The sequence below is a fragment of the Dendropsophus ebraccatus genome, chromosome 9 (assembly GCF_027789765.1).
Source record: "Dendropsophus ebraccatus isolate aDenEbr1 chromosome 9, aDenEbr1.pat, whole genome shotgun sequence".
Lineage (NCBI taxonomy): Eukaryota > Metazoa > Chordata > Amphibia > Anura > Hylidae > Dendropsophus > Dendropsophus ebraccatus.
The window spans coordinates 41535946-41561527 of record NC_091462.1 but is presented as its reverse complement, the minus strand read 5'-3'; the positions used below and the strand labels follow the sequence as shown (position 1 = coordinate 41561527).

General features: G+C 41.5%; 1 protein-coding gene across 1 annotated transcript in view; it reads right to left on the bottom strand.

Annotated features, from left to right (window-relative positions):
* Positions 1-8251, bottom strand: part of COL18A1 (collagen type XVIII alpha 1 chain) — a 121554-nt gene extending 113303 nt beyond the window's left edge. Inside the window, exons 1-2 of the mRNA XM_069983068.1 lie at positions 8144-8251; positions 7761-7825 (exon numbers count right to left, since the gene is read on the bottom strand). Of these exons, the coding sequence (XP_069839169.1) occupies positions 7761-7825; positions 8144-8154 (76 nt within the window). The 5' untranslated portion in view covers positions 8155-8251. The remainder of the gene's footprint in view (positions 1-7760; positions 7826-8143) is intronic.
* Between the last annotated feature and the right edge of the window lie 17331 nt (positions 8252-25582).

The window sequence follows — 25582 nt, the reverse complement described above, 5'->3', positions numbered from 1 at the left end:
GATAAGGAGATAAAAACTGCATCAGATTGTGCACTGTTATCGGGGGATATACAGGTCAACCTCATCCACTTTGTTTTTCTTACTTCTTATTACTTCTCGACTGATAAGTAGGTGCTAGTGTTACATAGTATGGTTGCAAAAAAGACACATGTCCATCAAGTTCAACCAAGGAGGGGATGGATGACGGGAAGGGAGATGGATGATGGATCTCTTTTTTACATATGCATTATTTAATGTTATTTTGTTCTAAGAACTTGTCCAGCTACTTTCCTTGGTGTTGTCCTTTTGCTTCCCTCTGTGTTGTCCTTAGGGATGAGCGAACCGGGTTCGGGTTCGAGTCGATCCGAACCCGAACGTTCGACATTTGATTAGCGGGGGCTGCTGAACTTGGATAAAGCTCTAAGGTTGTCTGGAAAACATGTATACAGCCAATGACTATATCCATGATTTCCACATAGCCTTAGGGCTATATCCAAGTTCAGCTAATCAAATGCCGAAAGTTCGGGTTCGGATCGACTTGAGCATGCCCGAGGTTCGCTCATCTCTAGTTGTCCTGCTGCTTCCCTCTTTCACTTGCATAGACCAGAAGGGGGGGGGGGGAAAGGGATCAGAAAGGATAGCTGTTTACTGAACAAGCCAATAGCCATTTTACGTGTATAATTACTATTAGATACCTGCTCGATGATGCAGGTTTATACAAATTTACTTGAAAAGAAAGGTTCTTTCAGAGGTTGGACCAAGGTATGAGTACCTGATGCCACTTTGCCTTCAGGGAACAAGACTAGTTCAGCAAACTAGGGTAAAAGAAAGAGTAGCTTTGGCTGGATATAGGTCCCCATGTTATAAATGACTGGTCTGAGCTCAGCTTTAGGAAGGCTTCTATACACAGTGTTCATCTAGCTGTAAATTATAATTGACTCTCAAACAGCAGTCCATCCATTTCTTATGGCTCTCACAGTCCCACAGTTGTTAGTCTCCAAGATACCTAACAAGAAGGTCCATCAAATAAGGAGCCACAAAGCAGAGCCAAGCCGACACTGAATGGAGAATGGGAAGCGGCAGAGGCAGTACAAAAGCCTTACTTAACAAAGACAGATCAAGTAGATGATGCTATTATCTGTATTCCAAATGTCTCCCTTCAATATGGAGGGGACAGGTTTACAATTCTTTGCATTCTTCGCTCGGCAGGCCGTGTCACAGCCTGTACCTCCTCCAGGAATGCTTACTCAGGAATCCAGCTTGATAATTGCAGATTAACAAAAAAGGAAAAAACCACATCAAAAGAGATTCTTAAGTGAGCAGATCTGTGCGCGGACTCAATCGTTTCCGAAAGTCTTTACCTCCGCTCTCCAAATCACACAGAGCAGTTGTGGCTAATAAATATGGGACAAATGATTACACGGCACAGGTCATAACAAAGACAATGGCTGCCAGATTAGTGGAGGCTCGGGAACACTCTGATGTGTTTGGGTTAATACCCAGCTGCACAACTGGAAGACATAATACATAACAACTACCTTGAATTAATACATGCTAATTCAGGGTTTAACAAGACTGATGTCTACAAGGAAGACTGGTAACGGTAACACCCAGGAGCTGACGTTACTCAAGGATTTAGCAACTGCATACCTATGTCATCTAAGAATATCTATGGAGAGTTCTCAATATGTGTTTTAGCTGTGTTACAAAATATTAAGATACATAATTTGCAACTTTTTACAAAAATGAGATAGATGTGGCTTCCAATGGCCCAAAACCTTTAGTATCATTTTAATTTGTGGTGCACGGACAGACGTAGGTGCACCACATTTATTACGAGACTTGTAACCTTTAATAAATTTGGTGCAAGGGCCAACAGGTTCCAGGTAATGAGTGTCGACCCCTGTGATCATTTACGGTGCCTTTACATGGCTTGATTAACTAAGTCACACAAACAATTGCTTGATCATTCATGCGGCCATTTAAACTCTTCATATGGCCTGCACATCTCCTATTTAAACACAGTGTTGTGCGGCCAGTAATGATGATTTTATTGGTGGCATAATACATGCAATCAGCCAACAAACATAGGCCGATCGCTGAGAGTATGTAATCGTAGTGAAAGTGACAGTGAAGGGATCCGCTGCGGATCAGTTATGTGTGAACCCACCCTCAAGGGGTACTTCTAGCTCAATTACCATAATTCAACTTGTAGGGCTCATCAAATTAAATATTTTTGCAAATACATTTATTAAGCAAACTTGCCTCCTTCTCTTGCCTACTTTTTTTTTTTTTTTTTTTAAATCTCCCATTGGTTACAGCTTGTTTTCTTCGGTTACCAACCACCAATCTGCTCTAAAAGCAGTTGTCTGATTGATGTATATATAGCTACAATGTAGATGTATAGAGCTAATGTGCTTATATACTGTATACTAATATATAATCAGTATAATAATATAATGAGTCAGACCACTGTTTTTAGAGCAGAGTGGGGGTCAGTAACCTAGACAATGAGCTGTTAACAATCGGAAGGAAAGAGCGGCATATCAGGAGAAGGAGGCACGTTTGCTAAATTAATGTATTTGTACAAATAATTGTCTTGACAAGCTCTACAAGTATAATTATGTTAGTTGAGATTGGAATACCCTTTTAATGATTAGGCTAGGGTGAAAAGAATGATCACTAGTTGGCTTTGAATTTCGCTAGTGAGTACAGAATATAGTTGTTAAAACTTCTATTTATCTGGTGTATGCAATGACTTGTAATTCAATTACAATGAGTTTACTGTAAATTACCATGCCCCTACATATTTCTACCCTGTCTCTGCGGCTTCACCACTGAACACATAAAAAGTATTTTGCAGTAAACATAGAATGAAAATCATCAGAGAGGAACAGACCGCACAGAGGCTAAATACGCCAGACGAGTAAACTCCGAGCTAACACTTGCCACTCCTTAGTGTGAATTAACCAGAAGGTTTTACCTTCCCTTCCAGACAGCTTGTTTGATGACTAAGCCACTAAAGTCGTCTGCTCTTATTATATGCCCTAAATCCATTGCTAACTCATAAACTCTGATCCAAGTAGATTACTGCAAATCATTTGCTCATTCTATACTAATTTTGCCTCCATTCAACCATTTTATAGGTCAATTTCAAATGTTCAGCTGGTTCATGTTGGTAACATAAAAAAGATCTTGTTAAAATCAATAAGGCGTATGTCGTTCTACAAGCCTGGTAGCCTCCTTAAAGCTTAGCAATGATTACCTTTCTCTGTGTAATAGTCATGGTTCCGGTGCATATAATTCCGCCAATGATATAGCTATAACTAGGTGCTTAGAGGCAACTATTCCAGCCAACAGGTTTCTAGGACAGGAAGACTTGAAATGTGTAACCTGGAGTGTAAATAGTTTACCATCATTGTGGGTGGGAAAAGGTCATATACCCCCAAGATGAACTTTTGTATATTTTTCCTAAGGTTGTAGGAGAACTGGATGACCTTTGACTTAAAGGACAACTCCCGCGGGACCCCAAAAAAAAAAAAAAACACAGACACACACAGACACCATACTCACCATCTCTCCGGTGACGATCGCCACTCGATTCGCCCGCCGTCCGCCTCTCCGTCGCCGCCGTTCGCCATCCAGCGATGTCTCCGACTTCCGGGTCCAGGGGATGGAAAAGGCTGCCAGTGCGCTTGCGCACCGGCAGCCTTTTCATTGGCTGGAGCGCATCACATGGCTTCCAGCAAGCTCAGCCAATCAGGGCTGAGCAAGCTGGAAGCCATGTGATGCGCTCCAGCCAATGAAAAGGCTGCTGGTGCGCATGTGCACCAGCAGCCTTTTCATCCCCATTCACTTTGCATGAAGACGCCGAGGAGGAAGAAGACCCGGACCGCCCCTCGGCTCTGACGTCGTCGTCACCAGATGCCGCCCCGGAGAAGAGGACCGTGACGATCGTAATAGGTAATGTATACATTCCTTAACTTCCGGGGTGGGTGGTCGGGGGTCCGAAAGTGGGGGAAGGGGGCCAGGCCGGGTATTTAACCACATTACAAAGTTATATAACTTTGTAATGTGTGTTAAATGAGCAAAAAAATATTTTTGTGGGAGTTGTCCTTTAAACAACAGCAGCTTCTTCCTAACTACTGAATCAGTTAAATAACCTCACTAGTGGACCTCAAAAGAAGAATTGCCAAATACTTACACAAAATTTATCTACAGCACACTGGTTTAAAGGGGTACTTTGTCATCAGAAAATGTTATTTTAAATAAGCGGGGGTGCTTTCAAAATATCAAACAATACTCACCTGGCCCGAATGCCTGCACCGGCCATTTTCCGATTTCCTTCTGCTTACATGTTCCTGTGATTTGTCATCCCAGCAGGTAATACCTGCTCAGCCAATCACTGACCACAGTGGCAGACGGTGAGTGGTTGAGAGGCCATTGCCTGCAGGGATAAAGTATAACAGAAAGAAGGAATCAGCAGCAGGGAGCCGATGGAAGAGAAGCTGCAGGGAATCAGGACAGGTGAGTATGGCTTGTTTGTTTGTTATTTAGAATGCACCATCCACTCCACACCAGAATAACCTTATTATATTAATAACAAATGTTACACAAAATAAGGCCCCTGTACAATATATATTACACACATTAGTAATCATAATAATAATAATAATACTTAGTACCAACATATCCCACAGCACTTTACATTTCTGAGGCCACACATACAAAAAAAAAAAAAACAGACGTTACCCAATTATCCAAACAAGATGAGTGAGCAAGATCTTCCAAGCTATGATTACCCTAGTGTGAAAAACGTATGGTAAAACCTAAGGTGTCAAATTTGTGTTTGTCGGCATCTCTTGTGACACCAGACAGGAAAACATTGTGGGCAGCATTTCTCTGTCTAGTCATGGACGCAGGACTGGGGCACAACTTAGTCATCAGCTTTGTTTGGCTCAGGAATAAGGGATCATTCACACGTCCGTAGCATTCTGTCCGTACATGGACGGTGTTCTGCGGACTGGCCCTGGGAGCTCCCAGCATTATGATTAATTAGGATGTCGGGAGCTCCTAAGCAGTTTTATAGTTTGCTCTAGTGTACTGACACAGTTGCACGGCTGTGTCAGTACACTGGAGCGAACCTCGAAACTGTTTAGGAGCTCTTGACATCATAATAAATCATGATGTCGGGAGCTCCCAGGTCCAGTTAGCAGAACACCGCCCGTGTACGGACAGAATTCTACAGACGTGTGAATGACCCCTAAAACAACCTAACCTAAAAGGTTTACCAAAGAAAGGCAATGTAGTATACTGCATACTAGTGTAGTAACACAATGCAAAATATTAGTATGCAACAGACTAAACTCATATACAGTGAGCTGTATTATTTACCGTTCAGGTTTACACGGATCCTTTAGTGCATTTCATAATAAAATATTCTGCGGGAAACATTATACCGCAGGCGCAGTGACAATCTGATCACACATCTTTCATCCCTCATACATTACCTGAATCCCTTTCCTTCTGCCAAAGAGAATAATCCAGTAACATGACACAGCCTAATCGCTTCTATCAGACTACAGGGTATTTGGTAGGGAAGCACAGAATATTCTTCATTTTTTCAGCAGACTGATTATATTATGGTTGGGAATAGGTATAGGGGATTTATTAAGCCGGGTATTCCAGTTTCCTCTGACCTTTCATACAGATAGGAGAATTTGGAGTGTGAGCCCCAATGGGGACAGGGACAGATCTGAATGTTGATTAATGGAAAGCACTGTGGAATAAATTGATGCTATATAAATAAAGAAATTATTATTATTAAAATTTATCCAATCAGATCCTTGCTTTCCTAGTCAACAAGTCTGCCAGATATTTCTTTGTTGGTAGACTTCTCTACAACTAGGAGGGACCACCAACAAGAATCCAATCTGTATATTGGGAAAGAAAAAAAAATTGATTTTTCTAATAGCTAAAAATAAGAATGTTTATAGATATAACAAACATCTAACCCAGGTTTCTCAAACTCGCGGCCCTCCAGCTGTTGCAAAACTACAATTCCCATCATCCCATCATCAAGTTTTGCAACAGCTGGAGGGCCACAAGTTTTAGACCCCTGAATTCTAACCAGTAAGGATAATGGGAAACTTAGTTTACTTATAAACAGTAAGTAAAAATTACACTTTTCCTTATGTCCTAAGCAGCAGCACGGACTAGATCCCAATTCGTGCTGCTGCTTTGGACTACAGAAAAGAAAATTTACGGTAAGTAAAAATTACACTAAAAAGCAAAAGGTATCAGCATGTCATTATGCTGCAACTGTATAAATGTAGTATATAACAGTATATAGTTAAACATATAGACTGTTGAAGAGTGGCACCTATTGGTCGGATTATAATGTTAATGCCTATAGCAAGTCTAGTTAAGCCTTCAGCAATTCATCATACTGTACTGGTTACACATAGTATTATACCACAACCATATCCACTTTGCCCATAGGAAACCATTCACTGTCTTGGGATGCTGACTGATATGTAGCTCTTAGCCAACTTTTAAACACTAGTGATTTTTTTTTTTTTTTATTAAAGTGGTTATCCGGGGAAAATCTTTTTAGTTACATAGATTTGTAATTTACTTCTATTTAAAATGATCTAGTCTTTCTATACTTATCAGCTGCTATATGTCCTGCAGTGCTCTCTGCTGCCACCTCTGTCCGAGACAGGAACTATCCAGAGCAGGAAAGGTTTTCTATGAAAATTTGCTGCTGCTCTGGACAGTTCCTGTCTTGGGACAGAGGTGGCAGCAGAGAGCACTATGTCAGACTGAAAGGAAAACAACAGGACATACAGCAGCTGATAAGCATGAGAAGACTAGATATTTTTAAATAGAATTAAATTACAAATCTATATAACCCTCTGAAACCAGTTAATTTAAAAGAAAAAGATTTTCACTGGGCAACTCCTTTAAGCGTTTCAAGCAAACCGCCCCCTACTGGCTGAGTGCATTAACAGCATATCCCAAACTTGGCCAGAAGATTACTCTACAAGTCATTGCTAAAATAGAATAAATTGCCCATGACTGGGTGTTTCTGCCTATTTATCCGTTACTGCTCAGGGATATAATAAAAGAGAAAGTAATCTAATCTGTCTACGGAGCTGGGATTGTGGCTAGGAGTGCAAATGGAATATCAAGTTTTATACATTTTAGAAGCAAGAATAAGCATGTCCCAAACACGCCGCTAGAACAAATGATGTAGTTTATAGACGCTTTATAGCTTCTATCTTAACGTACGTCACATCATCGCTGATAGGTTCGGAGTCATCATAGAGATCACAGCTTGAATGGGTTAAAGTGAATATGACTCCAGCATTGAAGTGATACAGAAGGACCCCATTGCATCACATTTGTCATTGTCACCCATCCAGATGATACAAATACACTGCATATATACACGCCAAATACATGTCAACTTGTAAGTATGTTGGTATCTAGGTAAAAAATAACAAAAACAGCTAAACAGGTGAAGTGGTGAGTAGTATAGCAGGGGGGAGAAGGCAGCAAGGGGGCATCACATGAGTGTCACCCCACCCCCACCGCTTCTTTCAATGTCCCACACCATCACCTCCCCTAATCCTTAAATAACTCCTTGAAGTTTCAATGTACTTTACTTCACAAGACATTCAAAAGCAAGAAGAAAAAAAAAAAACTTGAAGAGTGCGATGGTGAATGAAGAGTTGTTCTCTCCTGCCTGCAATGTGGACTGAGGCAGCTCTCCTTACCTTTGTCTTGGCATGAGACCAGAAGGGCCAGATATGCTGCATAGAGGAGCAAGAAGTCCTTACACCTGCAAGAAGAAAGAAGTGTGACATGTAAAGGGGCACAGCATAACCTCATGCCACTCATCAGGATCAGGTAGTGTGGGGGGACCCCCAGCACAGGGCATGGGACAAAGCAGGTCATACAATAGCTCAGCAATAAAGTGCACAGACATGTAATACAAGATATGGGATGGTATGGAAGATACAAGATGCCAGGCTGGAGGTACAGTCACTACACTGAAGGTTACATCCCACCATATACAGTATAAGCATAAAACACTGATACACTGTAACTTGTAGGAGTGCAGCTACAATGATACAATGCAATAGTTGCAGCTTCTTACCTGAGAATCATCTCCAGTGTGTAAGATCAGGGGGTCTTGGAGGAGTCCTTGTGCACCCACACACACTCTTTGCAGTGCACACACTCACTCACACCCGGCTGTTCACTGCTTTGTGATAAGACTGGAGGGTGCAGGGCACTGGAGCTCCGGCTGCAGGGTCCTAGCGCCCACTCACCTCCCTTCATCTGCATAAGGCAGAGCCTATTAGTGACTGCATTCTTCATAGGAGCTGTCACAATTTGCACTATAAAGCAAGTTGTGAATAGATTACAAGGAGAGGCTGACATTGTGTATAGTATATAAAAAGTCAGAAAAGTGCTAAGCTGTATCTAATGCAAGTATAGTTAGTACATACAATTAAAGTACTAAGCTGTATCTAATGCAAGTATAGTTAGTACATACAATTAAGTATAGTAAGGTTCCATTTACACAGAAAGATTATCTGACAGATTATCTGCCAAAGATTTGAAGCCAAAGTCAGGAATGGATGTGAAAAGAGGAAAAATCTCAGTCTTTCCTTTATGTCCTGATCTCTGTTTATAGTCTGTTTCTGGCTTTGGCTTCAAATCTTTTTTAGATAATCTGTCAGATAATCTTTCTGTGTAAATGGGCCCTTAGTACATACAATTAAAGTATTAAGCTGTATCTAATGCAAGTATAGTTAATATAAACAGTCGGCAACTGGTTGTCTTAATATCTAAATATTTCCTTCTTATATGCAAAATGAGATTACTATTGTTCTGGTTATGTTTGAAAGACGCATTCACCTATAGCCATAGGTACAATGTAAAGCTCCTGGAGTCGAGTGCAAACAGTTTATCTTATCATGTAGTTTAGTGTGAATTCTGGGCCAAAAAATGACATTACATTTGACATCAAGCTAATTCCAATTCACATTTTAAAGTTTTCCATTCAACTTCTGTGCATATTTTTATCACCACTGTAGAAAAAAAAAGACAGCAATGAATGGCTATGTTCACACATAGTATTTGCATCAGTCTTTTGGTCTCAAAATCAGGAATGGAACTGACAGGTCAACATTTATTATAGAAAGATTTGCACAGCTTCTGTGTTTTCAACCCACTTCTGGTTTTGCTTGAAAAAAAAAAAAAAAGACTGAGCAAAAGACTGACGGAAATACCACGTGGGAATACAGCCGAAAAGTGTCATATCACTTGTGAAGGGTACACTGGGGGTTAGCACTATTGAATGACAAAGGGACTAATCCTTGTGCAAATCTGCTGCACAACCGCAACACATCCACTGCCATATATAACTTTATGACTCCAGTTGATATGAATTTTTTTTCTAGTACCCCTTTAATAGTACCATATTACACTCAGTGGGGGAGATTTATCAAGCATGGCTTAAAGTGAAACTGGCTCAGTTGCCCCTAGCAACCAATCAGATTCCACCTTTCATTCTTCACAGACTCTGAGCCAGTTTTACTTTACACCATGGTTGATAAATCTCCTCCAATATGACTAACTGTTTTTTAGCCATAGAATTTAGTGACTTCCTATGTTCAACATAACAAAGACATAAAATTAAATGCCAAAAGTCTTTGTTTTTTACATTAAGTGCTTCAATGGCCACATTATGATTCATGAAAGAATCACCACTGGGGTCAAGAACAGCAATAAAATGGCACACGCTACTGACTAATAGCAAACATCTGGCAACTTTATTATTTCCCAAAAATATGCAAAATACCTCTCCTCTAATACCTCTCCTTGCAGTATCCCTGCAAGCCACTGCTCAGCCCCCTAGGGTGTGTGGTGTATATATTGTGGGTTGCATGCATGGAAATCAACAGGTAAAATCTGCAGTGTGTAATCCGCAAGTTTTATTATTCACTTTATTCTTTCAGTCATTGGTTCACACGTTTTTTTCCTCTCCATTTAAAATGACGTCTATCATTTCGCTATAGTGCTGTCCGTCAGTGCAATGATGGCTGTTGGTACATTATTCTAGTTTAGCTGGACTAGTTGGCCTTTGGGTGTGTCATTAATTGAAAAGTCCATTGAATTTAATAGTAAAAATGGTGAAAGGACAGTGAAAAAAGAAACAGACGTCCCAAAATAATGGCTGACTGGAAAACATGGATACAGGCATAGACTTTAGGCTGTATCAATGTTTTCCAGGACTCCCTAGGGCTATACTCAACTTCTTCAGCCACTGGTCATCAAATGCAGAGTGTTTGGGTTTGGACGAATCCATTTACTCATCCCTAGGGAAAAACCATCAACAATGGATCAGACCACGGTCACTCCTGTGTTGCCCAGGGCTGTGGAGTTGGTAAGCTGCAGCTCCGACTCCAACTCCGACTCAGACTCCTGAATTTTATCAGGACCGACTCCCGACTCCGACTCCTGCTCCTTCATAAATGGCCGGTCATATACCAGGGGAGTTATTTATCACACTGGCTCAGCAGCTTCTCCCTAATGTCCTACATGATCCTGGGGTGACTTCTGAGTGAATAAAGGAATACTGTATATAGAGCAGATTCTCCTGTGTGTGCTGTGGATGCAGCCAGTCTCCAGCCTTCATGTCCTGAACTAGTCACAACTAGACTAGAAGGAGCATACACACAGATACACTGCTAAGAATCCCTGTAATATAGAGGTCAGCCATAGTGATATAGCGGGGGTCACACATAGTGATATAGAGAGGGGTCACACATAGTGATAGAGAGAGGGGTCACACATAGTGATATAGAGGTCACTGTGGGGGCACGCAATAGCACGCACACACACACACACACACACACACACTCACACAGCCTGCTGCAGCCATAGCATACACACACAGCCTGCTGCAGTCATAGCACGCACACACACACAGCTTGCTGCAGCCATAGCGCACACCACACACACACACACACGGCTTGCTGCGGCCATAGCACACATACACACAGCCTGCTGCAGCCATAGCGCACACACACAGTGTCCTATTACAATGTTGCTCATAATATATATTCATGAGCAAAACTTGTAAAATTCATATCAAAATTCAATTCTACATTTTTTTACAGATTTTTTTAAAGCTGGAATCAGAGTCGGTACATTTTTTTCCGACTCCGACTCCAGCCAAAACTAGCTCGGACTCTGACTCCAGGACTCCAACTCCACAGTCCTGGTGTTGCCCACCACGGGGAAAACAATGAACGACTCTACCCCTCCAATACACAAGTCAAGCGTTGCCGGTCAGAATAATAATGCTTTTATTTGTATAGCACACACAGATTCTGCAGCACTTTACATAGTTTTTGCCAATTATTGCTCCCTGTCCCCAAGAAGGCGCACAATCTAAATTCACCTGTCTGTATGTTTTGGGTGTGGGAGGAAACCGGTGTATCCGGAGGAAACCCACGCAAACACAGAGAACATACAAACTCTTTGCAGATGTTGCCCTTGAGGAGATTTGAACCCAGGACTCCAGCGCTGCAAGGCTACAGTGCTAACCAATTGAATCCAGACGGAATTAAATTGCTAATAACCAATTGAAAAATCTTTTACTTTTTCAGGTGCATAGTTGCTCTGCAACTGCTGGATAGCCAAAAATGTTTTTAGCAATAAGTTTGCAATTTTGTTTGGATTCACTTTCCTCAGACCTGTGCCCTTTGACATAAGTGTTGGAGAGATGGAGTTGTTTTTTGTAACATGATGGGGATTGGTAGCAATCCCCAATCATGTTCTAAGTACAGTGGTACCTCGGTTTTCGAACATAATTGGTTCTGGAAGGCTGTTCCAAAACCGAGCAGTTCGAGAACCGAGCTGTAAGTTCCCATAGGGAACAATGTAAATGTGATTAATTGGTTTTTACACTCCGTGGGTCAGGTGCAGAGCACCCGGCGCACAGAGTGCAAAAACACTCCACATCCCCCGTAACAGTGAGAGGCAGGAGCGGGCGGCTATTTAAACTTGCCGCCGTGCTCCTGCTCCAATCAGCTGCAGGGGACACCCTGTAAAGAAGTGGGGGAATCCCATGGATTCCCCACTTCTTTACAGGGTGTCCCCGACACCTGAGAGGAGCAGGAGCAAGGCGGCAAGTTTAAATACCCGCCCGCTTCTGCCTCTCACTGCGGGGACAGGCTGTACAGAAGCCGGCTCCCAGCACTGTCCTCCTGTCTCTTCCCACCAGCCCCCGCCGGCCCGGAGCGCTTCCGATAAACTTACCCAGCCTGTACACCCCTATAGACTGCGGCGCGCCCGTAGTCCCGCTCACCAGCTTCTTGCTCCCGCTGCTCCCTGCTGCTTTCCGCCGCCTCTGCAGCGTAAGAGAGAATCTGTAGAGGCAGCGGGGAGCAGCGGGAGCAAGAAGCTGGTGAGCGGGGCTACGGGCGCGCCGCAGTCTATAGGGGTGTACAGGCTGGGTAAGTTTATCGGAAGCACTCTGGGCCGGCGGGGGCTGGTGGGAAGAGACAGGAGGACAGCGCTGGGAGCCGGCTTCTTTACAGCCTGTCCCCGCAGTGAGAGGCAGGAGCAGGCGGCTATTTAAACTTGCCAAAACACAAATACCGCAGCACTCAGTGAAGATTCCTGGCCCGGTGCCGTAGCTCACACCCCGATCCACGGGTGTCTATATAAATATTCAAAAAGTAACCGCAGCACACAGGACTTTGGTGAAAAATAAATCTGTATTGGTGATTAATCCATACAAACACACGGAAAAAGTAAGCGACGTTTCGACGTCTCAATGACGTCTTTCTCAAGCCAGTGAATACATTTCCAAGCAAACATGTGATTTATATATCCTGTGCAAAGCAATTAATGACGTGTTCAATTCACACACATGATATTCAAATTAGCTAGCGTGAATAAATATATATAAATAATAAGGGAACAACAAGTTCCAAAGTGACAAAGTGAATATATCTTATATAAGAATTCATAATGGTCAACACAATTATATACAAATATACAAAATGAAAAACATATCGGAGCAGTTGTGATTCCCTCATACGTCGTGATCAGCAGCATCAACCAGGAAATGGATACTTGAACCGCACGCCGTAGGTGGAACGCACGGCCATCTTAGATTGCACCACCAGAGATGTAGCGTCCTGTTGCTAGAGTAACCAGTGACGTCAGGGGTAAACATGATTGGAGTGTATAGTAACTTATAATGTACCGTGAGACCGACCTATTAACACATTCATCCGTTCTCCCGTGTTGTACGGTGGACAGCGCCCACTAAGACAGTATCCACCGTCTCTGATGATCCATTCGTGGGATGTCCGCGGATGTCTGTGGGGGCTCAACGGTGTAGGTGATTGTTCAGACCATAGATGTCTCGTAAGTACTAGCCAGGATCCATAATGTCTCGGGGTGTTAATAGATGTTGATGCTGCCGTTTCACTACTTCTGAGTTGTCACTTATTCTGCTCCGAGTGATAGGCTTTCCAATAGTTTAATCTGAAATAATGAAATAATGAAAATTTGTATTAGTATCATTATAACTCATAACAAATATATCAAAATCAATATTATTGTTCTCTGTTAAAATGTATTCATCATACTAAGATGTGTCAGCAACTGCGCTAATGGACATAACTGCATAGTTCAAGTAGCATTTCAGTCATGATCTTATATGGCATAATTTATTTAATGTAACAATATTTAGGTAGGATTTTAAACTCCACATTCAATCCATGGGGTTTTAAAGAGTTAAGCCGGAATATCCATTCCAATTCTCTACGTTTTAACATAGATATGCGATCACCCCCCCTCCATGGTTGGGGGATGTGATCAATGTACATCAATTTTAAATCGCTCTCTCTATGTCGTGCCTCTATAAAATGTTTGGAGACTGGGAGATCAAGTTTTCCTTTTCGTATGGTGTATCTGTGTTGTGTTATTCTGGTTTTGGCATCATAAGTGGTTTCCCCCACATATATCAGATTACAAGGGCACCATAGGACATAGATAATGTATTCAGTATTGCAATTAATGAATTTGTTGATTCTGTATGTCTTTCCAGTGCCCGGATGTACGAACACCTGTCCTCTCTGGACATATCTGCAGTTGACGCAACTACCACACGGGAAACTGCCCACGGTGCGAGGACCTAAAAAGGTAAGTACAGTGCTGTTTATCTTTACATCGGTCTTAACCACTATATCTCTAATATTCCTAGCTCTCTTATAGGACATCAACGGTCTGTTACTCAGAGTGGAAATATGAGGGTAGCTTTGTTCTATGATGTGCCAATGTTTATTGATGATTTGAGAGATTTGTGGGCTAAGTGAATTATATGTAGATACATAAGGAATCCGTTGTTCACTATGCCTCCGTGTTTGTGTTGTTAATAGTGTGTTTCTATCCATGGGTTTAACTGTCTCAATGTGCTGTTGTATCAAGTTTCTAGGGTATCCCCTTGTTTGAAAATTATGAGCCAGTAACTCCACTGATTGGTCCAATTTGGTATCCTCTGATACAATGCGCTTTGCTCTCAGAAACTGGCTTTTGGGTAGACCACGAATCATCCTAGGAGGATGATTCGACTCATACCTCAACAGTGTGTTCTTATCTGTATTCTTCACAAATAAATCAGTTCCTAGTTTGTTCCCTATTTTGTACACTCGTGTGTCCAAAAAGGAAACTTCAGATGATGAATGTGACATGGTGAATTGTATGTCTCTGTCAATGGTGTTAAGGTATTCCCAAAAATCCATCAGTTGTGATTCAGTGCCATTCCAGATGATGAAGACGTCATCTATGAATCTGAACCATCCCAGCAAATACTGGGCATGGTCAGATCCATAGATGTACGTCTCCTCTAACTGCGCTACAAACAGATTTGCGTAAGTAGGTGCCACCGGACTACCCATCGCGGTACCTCTTTGTTGTAAATAGTACTGTTTGTTAAAGAGAAAAAAATTATTAGTCAGAATCAAATGTAAAAGCTCTAATAAAAAATTTTGACAAGGAGGTGTGAAAGTAGTGTTGTTCAATACATGTCTAATCGCATTAAGGCCTTTCTCAGTGGAGATAGAAGTATATAAACTCGCTATGTCTAAAGAGGCAAGAATGACAGATTCTGAGATTACAATATCTTTGATCTTAAGAATAAAATCTGAAGTATCTCGTACATAAGATTTCATGTTAACTACATGATCCTGTAAAATCTTATCTAGAAAAATGGAAGTTTTGCTTAATACTGAACCCCTACCTGAGACAATTGGTCTCCCTGGGGGATTCCGTAGATCTTTATGAATCTTCGGTAGAAGATACAATCTTGGGGTCTGAGGATATTCGACCCAAAGAAATTGACTTAATTTTTTGTCAATAATGTTGTCTCTGTGTGCCTCATCAATTTTAATTCTCAGTCTTTGTTTTACAGAATTTGTCGGGTCACCAGTCAACGGTAAGTATGTATTCGTGTCGGATAATTGTCGTTCTGCTTCTGTTATGTATGTTGTCGTATCCATCACCACTATCCCTCCCCCCTTATCAGCGGGTTTTATAGTCAATGTGTCATCTTTTGTCAATTCCTTCAAAGCTAGATCCTCCTCCTTTGTCAAATTTGGTTTCTTTAAAAAACCTTCCGGTGTCTGACTTCTCAATCTGCTAATATCTTGTCTTACTAGAGTCATATATGTTTCCAGCGCATGTGATGACGTGAGAGGAACAAAATCACTTTTGTTAAATAAATTTAAATCATCTGCAGACAATTCACAGACAACATTCTGGGTTTGTGCGGCAGGTGATTTATTCATCATGTCACTCCAAATGTTTAACTTAATACGCCTGAAAAAAAGAAATAAATTTAATTCTACCTCAAACCAGTCAGTAACAGTATCAGGACAATAAGATAATCCTTTACTCAGTGGAGTTACTGGCTCATAATTTTCAAACAAGGGGATACCCTAGAAACTTGATACAACAGCACATTGAGACAGTTAAACCCATGGATAGAAACACACTATTAACAACACAAACACGGAGGCATAGTGAACAACGGATTCCTTATGTATCTACATATAATTCACTTAGCCCACAAATCTCTCAAATCATCAATAAACATTGGCACATCATAGAACAAAGCTACCCTCATATTTCCACTCTGAGTAACAGACCGTTGATGTCCTATAAGAGAGCTAGGAATATTAGAGATATAGTGGTTAAGACCGATGTAAAGATAAACAGCACTGTACTTACCTTTTTAGGTCCTCGCACCGTGGGCAGTTTCCCGTGTGGTAGTTGCGTCAACTGCAGATATGTCCAGAGAGGACAGGTGTTCGTACATCCGGGCACTGGAAAGACATACAGAATCAACAAATTCATTAATTGCAATACTGAATACATTATCTATGTCCTATGGTGCCCTTGTAATCTGATATATGTGGGGGAAACCACTTATGATGCCAAAACCAGAATAACACAACACAGATACACCATACGAAAAGGAAAACTTGATCTCCCAGTCTCCAAACATTTTATAGAGGCACGACATAGAGAGAGCGATTTAAAATTGATGTACATTGATCACATCCCCCAACCATGGAGGGGGGGTGATCGCATATCTATGTTAAAACGTAGAGAATTGGAATGGATATTCCGGCTTAACTCTTTAAAACCCCATGGATTGAATGTGGAGTTTAAAATCCTACCTAAATATTGTTACATTAAATAAATTATGCCATATAAGATCATGACTGAAATGCTACTTGAACTATGCAGTTATGTCCATTAGCGCAGTTGCTGACACATCTTAGTATGATGAATACATTTTAACAGAGAACAATAATATTGATTTTGATATATTTGTTATGAGTTATAATGATACTAATACAAATTTTCATTATTTCATTATTTCAGATTAAACTATTGGAAAGCCTATCACTCGGAGCAGAATAAGTGACAACTCAGAAGTAGTGAAACGGCAGCATCAACATCTATTAACACCCCGAGACATTATGGATCCTGGCTAGTACTTACGAGACATCTATGGTCTGAACAATCACCTACACCGTTGAGCCCCCACAGACATCCGCGGACATCCCACGAATGGATCATCAGAGACGGTGGATACTGTCTTAGTGGGCGCTGTCCACCGTACAACACGGGAGAACGGATGAATGTGTTAATAGGTCGGTCTCACGGTACATTATAAGTTACTATACACTCCAATCATGTTTACCCCTGACGTCACTGGTTACTCTAGCAACAGGACGCTACATCTCTGGTGGTGCAATCTAAGATGGCCGTGCGTTCCACCTACGGCGTGCGGTTCAAGTATCCATTTCCTGGTTGATGCTGCTGATCACGACGTATGAGGGAATCACAACTGCTCCGATATGTTTTTCATTTTGTATATTTGTATATAATTGTGTTGACCATTATGAATTCTTATATAAGATATATTCACTTTGTCACTTTGGAACTTGTTGTTCCCTTATTATTTATATATATTTATTCACGCTAGCTAATTTGAATATCATGTGTGTGAATTGAACACGTCATTAATTGCTTTGCACAGGATATATAAATCACATGTTTGCTTGGAAATGTATTCACTGGCTTGAGAAAGACGTCATTGAGACGTCGAAACGTCGCTTACTTTTTCCGTGTGTTTGTATGGATTAATCACCAATACAGATTTATTTTTCACCAAAGTCCTGTGTGCTGCGGTTACTTTTTGAATATTTAAACTTGCCGCCGCGCTCCTCTCAGCTGTGGGGGACACCCTGTAAAGAAGCGGGGATTCCCCTCATTATGATGGGATTCCCCACTTCTTTACAGGGTGTCCCCCGCAGCTGATTGGAGCAGGAGCACGGCGGCAAGTTTAAATAGCCGCCCGCTCTCACTGTTTCCGAACACCTCTAACTGTCAGCTGAACATCAGTTCAGCTGACAGTTATCCCCCTGGTTTTGTTCGGATACCGAGCAATGTTCGGATACCGAGCAAAACTTCAGGGGGAAATTTAGTTCGAAAACCGAATTGTTCGAACTCCGAGGTTTTACTGTATTGACCTACCAGAGAGGTAGGAAACCTTGGCTCTTCCGCTGTTGCAAAGCTACAGTTACAGTTCCCATCATGCCTGGTCAGACAAAGCTTTAGCATGATGGGAGTTGTAGTTTTGCAACAGCTGGAGAGCCAAGGTTCCCTACCCCTGACCTACAGGGACCATACTTCCAATAAATGGCACCAGAGAGCAAACTCTCTTCCTTCTGGAGAAGGACTACTTAGATTTTTTTTTTTTTTTACCTCAATGGAGCACTGCATGGGCTATGATACTTTGCACATCCATTCAGCACTCTACTTAAGGAGGAACATTGCGCTTCAGAAAAAGCCTGGTAGGATGCTATGAGAAATGGAATCTAAATGCTGTGTGTAAATCCTCAGGAACACACTGCACATTTGGTATTTTGCGCCTATTATTTTAAACCTAAATCAGGCGTGTATGCAAAAATTATGGAAATTAATGTTTCCAAGATGTTTAGCCTTATCTAACAAGTAGGTGAGATACATATTTACTAGATAATAAAAATGACTGTGCTTTTTATATAGTGGTTACTCCATAGGGGATATAATGAATACTACTGGAAGTGTTTGGGTGGAGTTTAACAATGTTCTTGCTATTGTACCTATAATTGCTGGATATTGTATCATGCCTTGTATTGTGCATCTACGGCAGTTACTGAAGGACAACAAATCCGATGATGCAAATAGTCACTCATTTTATTTGTATGGCTTACTCACTATTATTGTAATGTTATGGGGACCTGCTGGCACATACTGCCATACAATGACTGTTTAGATAATTTTAGTTTTTTTGTTTGTGTGTTGTTTACCTTATGACAATTTACAAAGATTTTGCTTGTAAACGAGTTATTCTGTGAGAAGAGGTGGTGAAAATAATGTGAATATATCAAATGCCATAGGTAAAGTGTATAAAACCAGGTGGGCAAGGCAGTCGGAGCCATGTTAGCCAATAAGAAACAACATATCCCAGTGATGTGTCATTGTCTACTTTTGTGGGGAAAAACCCTTTATGTGGTTGTATACTGTATGTATACACTGTAGGTCATATACACGAGCCCTGAATGTATTCCAGCTTTGTGAATCTGAGCATGTCAAAACCTGATCCCACAGCATGTGTCACAGGGATCATGACTGCAGTGAGAACTGGGTTTATTTACATATGTTCATGAGATTTGGATATGGTATATACAGTAGAAATCCCCCTTCACTCAGCAGGTTAGTTGATATATGGAGACAGTGGCGTACAATGAAGAATGAGCGCCCCATAGTATAAATGACCCTGGGGAAAAGAGTCCCGCATAGTTTCTTAGGCTAGGTTCACACTGCGTTTTCAGCATCCGTTTAACTGCAAAAAACGGATGCATTTGTGTGCATCCGTTTTTGATCCGTTTTTCCATTGACTTCCATTATAAAAAAAAAAAAAACGGATCAAAACGGATGCGTTTTTTTTGACACAATAAAGTACTGTTGACTCTACTTTTTTGACCGTTAAAAAAAACGGATCCGTTAAACGGATTGCAAAAACGCAGTGTGAACCCACCCTTACCAGTAGCAAAAGGAACGAGACCAACCAAGGTCCCCTCTCGTTCCATGGCCCTATATCAGCTGCACAGTCTGTCTCTATGGTACGCATGCCCTTGCATAGTGGCAGGATGCACAGCTATTATAGCACCTGCAGCAATATGGGGGAAGGCCTAACAGTAACCCAAGGTAGCCCTTTTTAAAAATGTAGCTGTAATCACACCCATCTCCTGCTCTCCATTCCCATTATTAAAATTATGTTTATGCCCATCTGACTATACTCTGAATTGTCAAACTTAAAAGCCACGTATCTCGGGAATGGGAGGTCATATCAAGATACTGGTAAGAGATATGTAACCAGGGCACACTAAGCTATGTAATGGCAGTAACATCTGATTTGGACTGGCTACACGTCCCTCTTTAGCATTAGAAACAGACTGTTTGTGCATTAAATGCATCTCCGATTCCTTTGTTGAGGAAGTCACCACCCATCCCCTTGCTATACCATCAAAGGAATTGTCTGGATAACTTTTTTTTTAATATTTAAAGGGGTTGGCCACGTTATAGTAAAATAGTTCAGTGTACAGTATTAGTAAGTGTACTCACAGCCCAGTGTACCACATAGAGTCTGTCCAAAAGATGGTCGATATGGAGGAGCATGTGACCATGCCCCACCCCCCAGTGTCCACCATAAGTATATACAGGCTCAGTGGTGGACACTGGGGGGGGCGGGGCATTGTCATCTTATGGACAGACTCACCACAGAACAGGGCAGCCCAGCCTGGAGGAGGGGAGTCTGATATTTAGCTCTATGAGGTACACAGGGAGCTGCTGTCAGTATATACAGTGAGTACACTTACTAATACTGTACACTGAAATATTTTACTATGAAGTGACAAACCCCTTTAATGTCGCTTGAGGTGGGGTTCTCTGTCCTGACACATAGGGAGTGCCTTCTCAGCCAATCACTGGGCACAGGGATGACTGACCTCAGCAAGTGATGCGTTTAGCAGAGACCATAAGAATGGCAGCAAGGAGGGAGATAAGCATATTTTTAAGTTTTTCTAGTTTTTTAGTTTTTCTTTCACCATTAACACCAATATATATTAGACTTCCCCTTTAACAACACCGCTGTTCTTCTTTTTCATCATGTTAGTCAACACAACACAAAACTTTGTGACATTTGGACTAATAGGAGAAGGGACATTTTCCTGTAATATGTTGTCCCAACATCGGGTATTATATTCAGGTGATAGATCAGCCTGACGCCATTAGATATTAGGTTACACAATAAGTATTCCAGCATCCATGGGAAGCACAGTGTGGATGACAATTAGAATTGCTTCTAGGAAAGGATATACCATAAGGAGGCACCATATGGCTACACAGATTACTTACAGGTCCGTAGTATATGGACTCCGCATGTCTCAGAATAGGGATATACCACGTATAACGCTACAGGTGAAACATGTCGGTCATGCATAGAACCTGAGACAGGTTTGATTTTTTATTAGCCCTGGAATAGTTAATATTACACAAAGATTATGTATTTACTTTCTCTAGGAGAACTCACTCAGGCATTTGCCTAGAAGACCCCATGGAAGCTTGGCAGGCGGTCCTGTCTGACCCATGGTGCACTAACAAACTGTATACATTTGTTGAACAAGAGGAAGAGAGGAGGGTTCAATAAACAATGTGAAGAGAAATCAAAAGGGCTGGAGAATGCTGGGAGGAGAAGAAGCCATGGTCCACTGCACACTACTGCACTGCACAACAATTGGAACCCTGGCCAAAATGAACTGATGTAAAATTCCAGCCTGAAAACAAGTTCAGAACGTCATAAAAGCAGGACGCAAAGTGGAAAAGCGGAGCATAAACCTGCCATAATAACACGGTAACATTATAAACAGCAGATGTCATTTACATTAGTCTCTACTTGAAAGAGTCTCCCAGTCCTTTTCAGTTTGTTTAATAAACAGATTCAATGACCAGAGGAATTGGTCACTTACTGGGATTGTCATTTTACATGATAAAGACAACTAGCCTCACCATAAAGACCAACAAAAGTCATGTTAATAGGACTCACTGAATGACTAAAAATATGAACTATTACATATAGATTGATCAAGTGTTGTATTCCCATCGGAGATCATGTGGTTGGTCAATTAGGTGAAATACAACAATTATCACCTGCTTCGGATTTGCCGTGGATATTTCCCAGCTTAACCTCCTATGACTATGACAAATAGCCCAGTCATTAGTTAGACTAACATCAACAAGTGGAAAGTCAGCTCTGCCATTGTTAGAGAAATTCCTTATTTCACAGGAGAGGTCATCCATTGTAGTCAGCTGTTAATGAAATCATGGTGGCAGCTCCCAGGTACCAAGGACATAAGCTATAGAGGTGGTATTATACAATATGCATACTGGATAGAGTCTGAAGAAAGATGGCTATACCCAGCGTGTTTCGATCCTGAGCATTTTAATATTTCTTGCTACAATAGGGTATATCAGAGAGATTCCTTATATTTATCCTATTTCCACAAATTCTGATGGTTTACACAATATACACAGAACAGTTCTAACAAAAGATTTTTTGGCTCAGTTATTTAACCCCTTCCCAACCCCCAGAATTTTAAATTTTCACTAACGTTTTCTTTTATACTTGCATTTTTATTTTTCCACCTTTGAGAGACAAGTTGCTCTTTTTACAGCTATTCTTAATTGTATAAAATATTACAAAACCAGAAAAAAAATTATTGTGAAACATGTCGGTCATGCATAGAACCTGAGACAGGTTTGATTTTTTATTAGCCCTGGAATAGTTAATATTACACAAAGATCAAGATTATGTATTTACTTTCTCTAGGAGAACTCACTCAGGCACTGGCTAAAAGTTAAAATAAAAAAGGCAATTGCACGGGTATGTAGAGTAATATTTTATTTTTCTGAATAAAACTGGTACACCAAGTTTGTTTTAAAAGTCTATATGATTCCTAGGGATGGTCCGAACCTGCCGAGGTTCGGGTTCGTACGAACCCGGACTCTCGGCAATGATTCCCGCTGTCTTAAACCTCCGTGCAGAGGGTGGATACAGCGGGAGGACCCCCTGGAAAACCGGGATACAGCCACAGCCATAGGCTGTATCCCAGTTTTCCAGGCGGTCTTCCCGCTGTATCCACCCTCTGCACGGCACGGAGGTTTAAGACAGCGGGAATCATTGGCGAGAGTCCGGGTTCGTACGAACCCGAACCTCGGCAGGTTCGGACCATCCCTAATTCCAACACAACTAAATATGTCATTTTTATTTTGACACTGACACTTTTTATTTTCATTTCCCTCCTATTGGGCTGTGAGGGAGTTTTTGCTCTATTATCTATGATTTTTATCAATATCACTATTGTGTAGATGGGACCTTTTGATCACTTATTATTAAAAACCATTTCTGATATGTGATTTGACCAAAAATCAGCAATTTTGGCATTTGGTATTTTTTTATTTATGTAGTTGACTGGAATGGGAGATTTTAATCATTTGGTCAGTTCTGAATTACCATGCTTTTTATGAGCAATCATTCAATTGCTTAAGGAGGGTATTGTGAAATTATAAATTTATATAAAACTGCATCCATTATGGCCCATTATGGCAAGGAATCTCATGCCTTAATATAGTTTAAGCTGCTCTTGTCTGCTTCTGTCATGACCTGTCATGCCCTCTGAAACCCTCTGAAACCTTCAGTCATCAATGACCATGCCATATTGCAGATGATCCCAGCAACATCACTTGGCTATTGGTCAAGAAATAGGAGGGCTGTTTCGGCCACATTCATGTTTCCAACCTTGGTCTATTAGATTGCTGCTCTACTGGGACAGCCTGGCAAAGGCTATTTGAGTAGCTCAGTTACAGCAGGCACCGAGGCCTAGTAAAGGCCTCAGGCTGCCATGACATCCAATTCACATGCACATCAGTACTCTATTCATTCTCTGTGGGAGAGCGGAAACAGCCGAGTACAGTGTTCTAACTGGAGTACCTGCTCTTCAGAAATGCAGGGTGCCTTAGCAGTCAGGTCCCCATGTCCCCATGTTCCCAGTCCCTGATGTTTACTAATGTATCCTGGTTCTTTTAAGCATCGATTCTACTGAGAAGAGTTAGTCCAGCATTTCCATAAGGACATTTACAGGATAGTGATAGGTAATAAGTACAAGTTCAGGGAACAAGTCTAGGGAATTATTTTGTGCCATTACTTACTGTAGGTCCAAACCTTGTTGCATTTGTTTCTGTTTTATTGTCTTCTGTTTCTTTCCTGACTGCCATCATTATCATTTGTGTCATCATCCTCTCCATCATCTCTTGTTCTAGTTATCAACTGGTGTGTCACAAACCTCATTCTTGTTATCTTCCAGTATGGACCAGTGCCTGCCTTTTTGGCATACTGATGGGTCCTTCATTAAGTCCTGGGGAGTTCTAAGTATAGGAGGGGCGCATGTACGACCCAGGAAAAGCGACTGCTATAGGTCAAGCCAGGTTTGTTACATTGAGAGAGTCCCTTGAAAACGAGCAAACCACAAAGTGTCCCCTCCCAGTGCTAACTGTGGAAAAACCTGACTTTTAAGGTCCCTATACACAGCCGAACCTGCCACTTGCTCACTTCTATTTAAAAAAGTACTCAAGATGCTCTCTGCTGCCACCTCTGTCTATGTCCAGAGCAGTAGCAAATCTCTATAGAAAACCTGTCCTGTTTTTTACAGTTCCTGACACGGACAGAGGTGGCAGCAGAGAGCACTATGTCAGACTGTTAAGACTATGACTAGAGATGAGCCAACCTCGAGCATGCTCGAGTCCATCTGAACCCGAACTTTTGGCATTTGATTAGCGGCGGCTGCTGAAGTTGGATAAAGCCCTAAGGCTATGTGGAAAACATGGATATAGTCATTGGCTGTATCCATGTTTTCCAGACAACCTTAGAGCTTTATCCAAGTTCAGCAGCCCCAGCTAATCAAATGCCGAACGTTCGGGTTCGGATGGACTCGAACCCGAACCCGGTTCGCTCATCTCTAACTATGCCACTTCCTGCAGGGCATACAGCAGCAGATGTTAGGGGATCACTGACAGCTTTTCCTCTAACAATGTCAACACCTGGTAAGGAGCAGATGTGACTATGTCATATACAGGTGAAGGAATCTTCATGAAGACAATGAAGCCCTTCAGTGACTATATACCATTACACAATACTAAATCCATGGCACTGTACAATATGTGCATATTATATTTTTCCATGAGCTGTGTCACCGTGACCTGTGCAGACTCACATATCTCTCTAGGATTTACTGTACAAACATCAACATTACATCAAATGATGAACATTTCTCTGTTTTATAGGGAGCAGCATATTGCCGTCATTATTCTAGGAAGGCCACAGATCTGGCTGAGCTGATTCATCTCAGCTCATTCATGATGGGGATGGGATCAGACAGAAGCAGCTAATGCACAGAGACCGCCTGTCTCAGCCCAGCCCTATTAATACAATCTGAACTGAGCTCATGGCCCGATATAGACGGGTTCTCTTATAGACTCTTCAATGTTCATCAATACAGAATTAGTTCTCAGAAGACTCCATGTGCTATGAATACTGCCGCTAGACTTTTTTTTACCTTATCATCTGCAGACCCTCAGCTGCCCCAGCTGTCAACACTTGCAGAGACTTCCTCTTACTGTATCCAAAAAATTTAAGTTACCCGATAAGTTATAATGCAAGTGCAAGTTTTGATCACTCACCACTTCCTGCAGGACATACAGCAGTTGATGAGTATGGAACACTTGAGCTGTTTAAATAGAAGTAAATTACAAATCTACATAACTTTCTGAAACCAGTTGATTTGGAAAAAAAAACTGTTTTACTGGAATACCCCTTTAAATCAACAATGGGCAA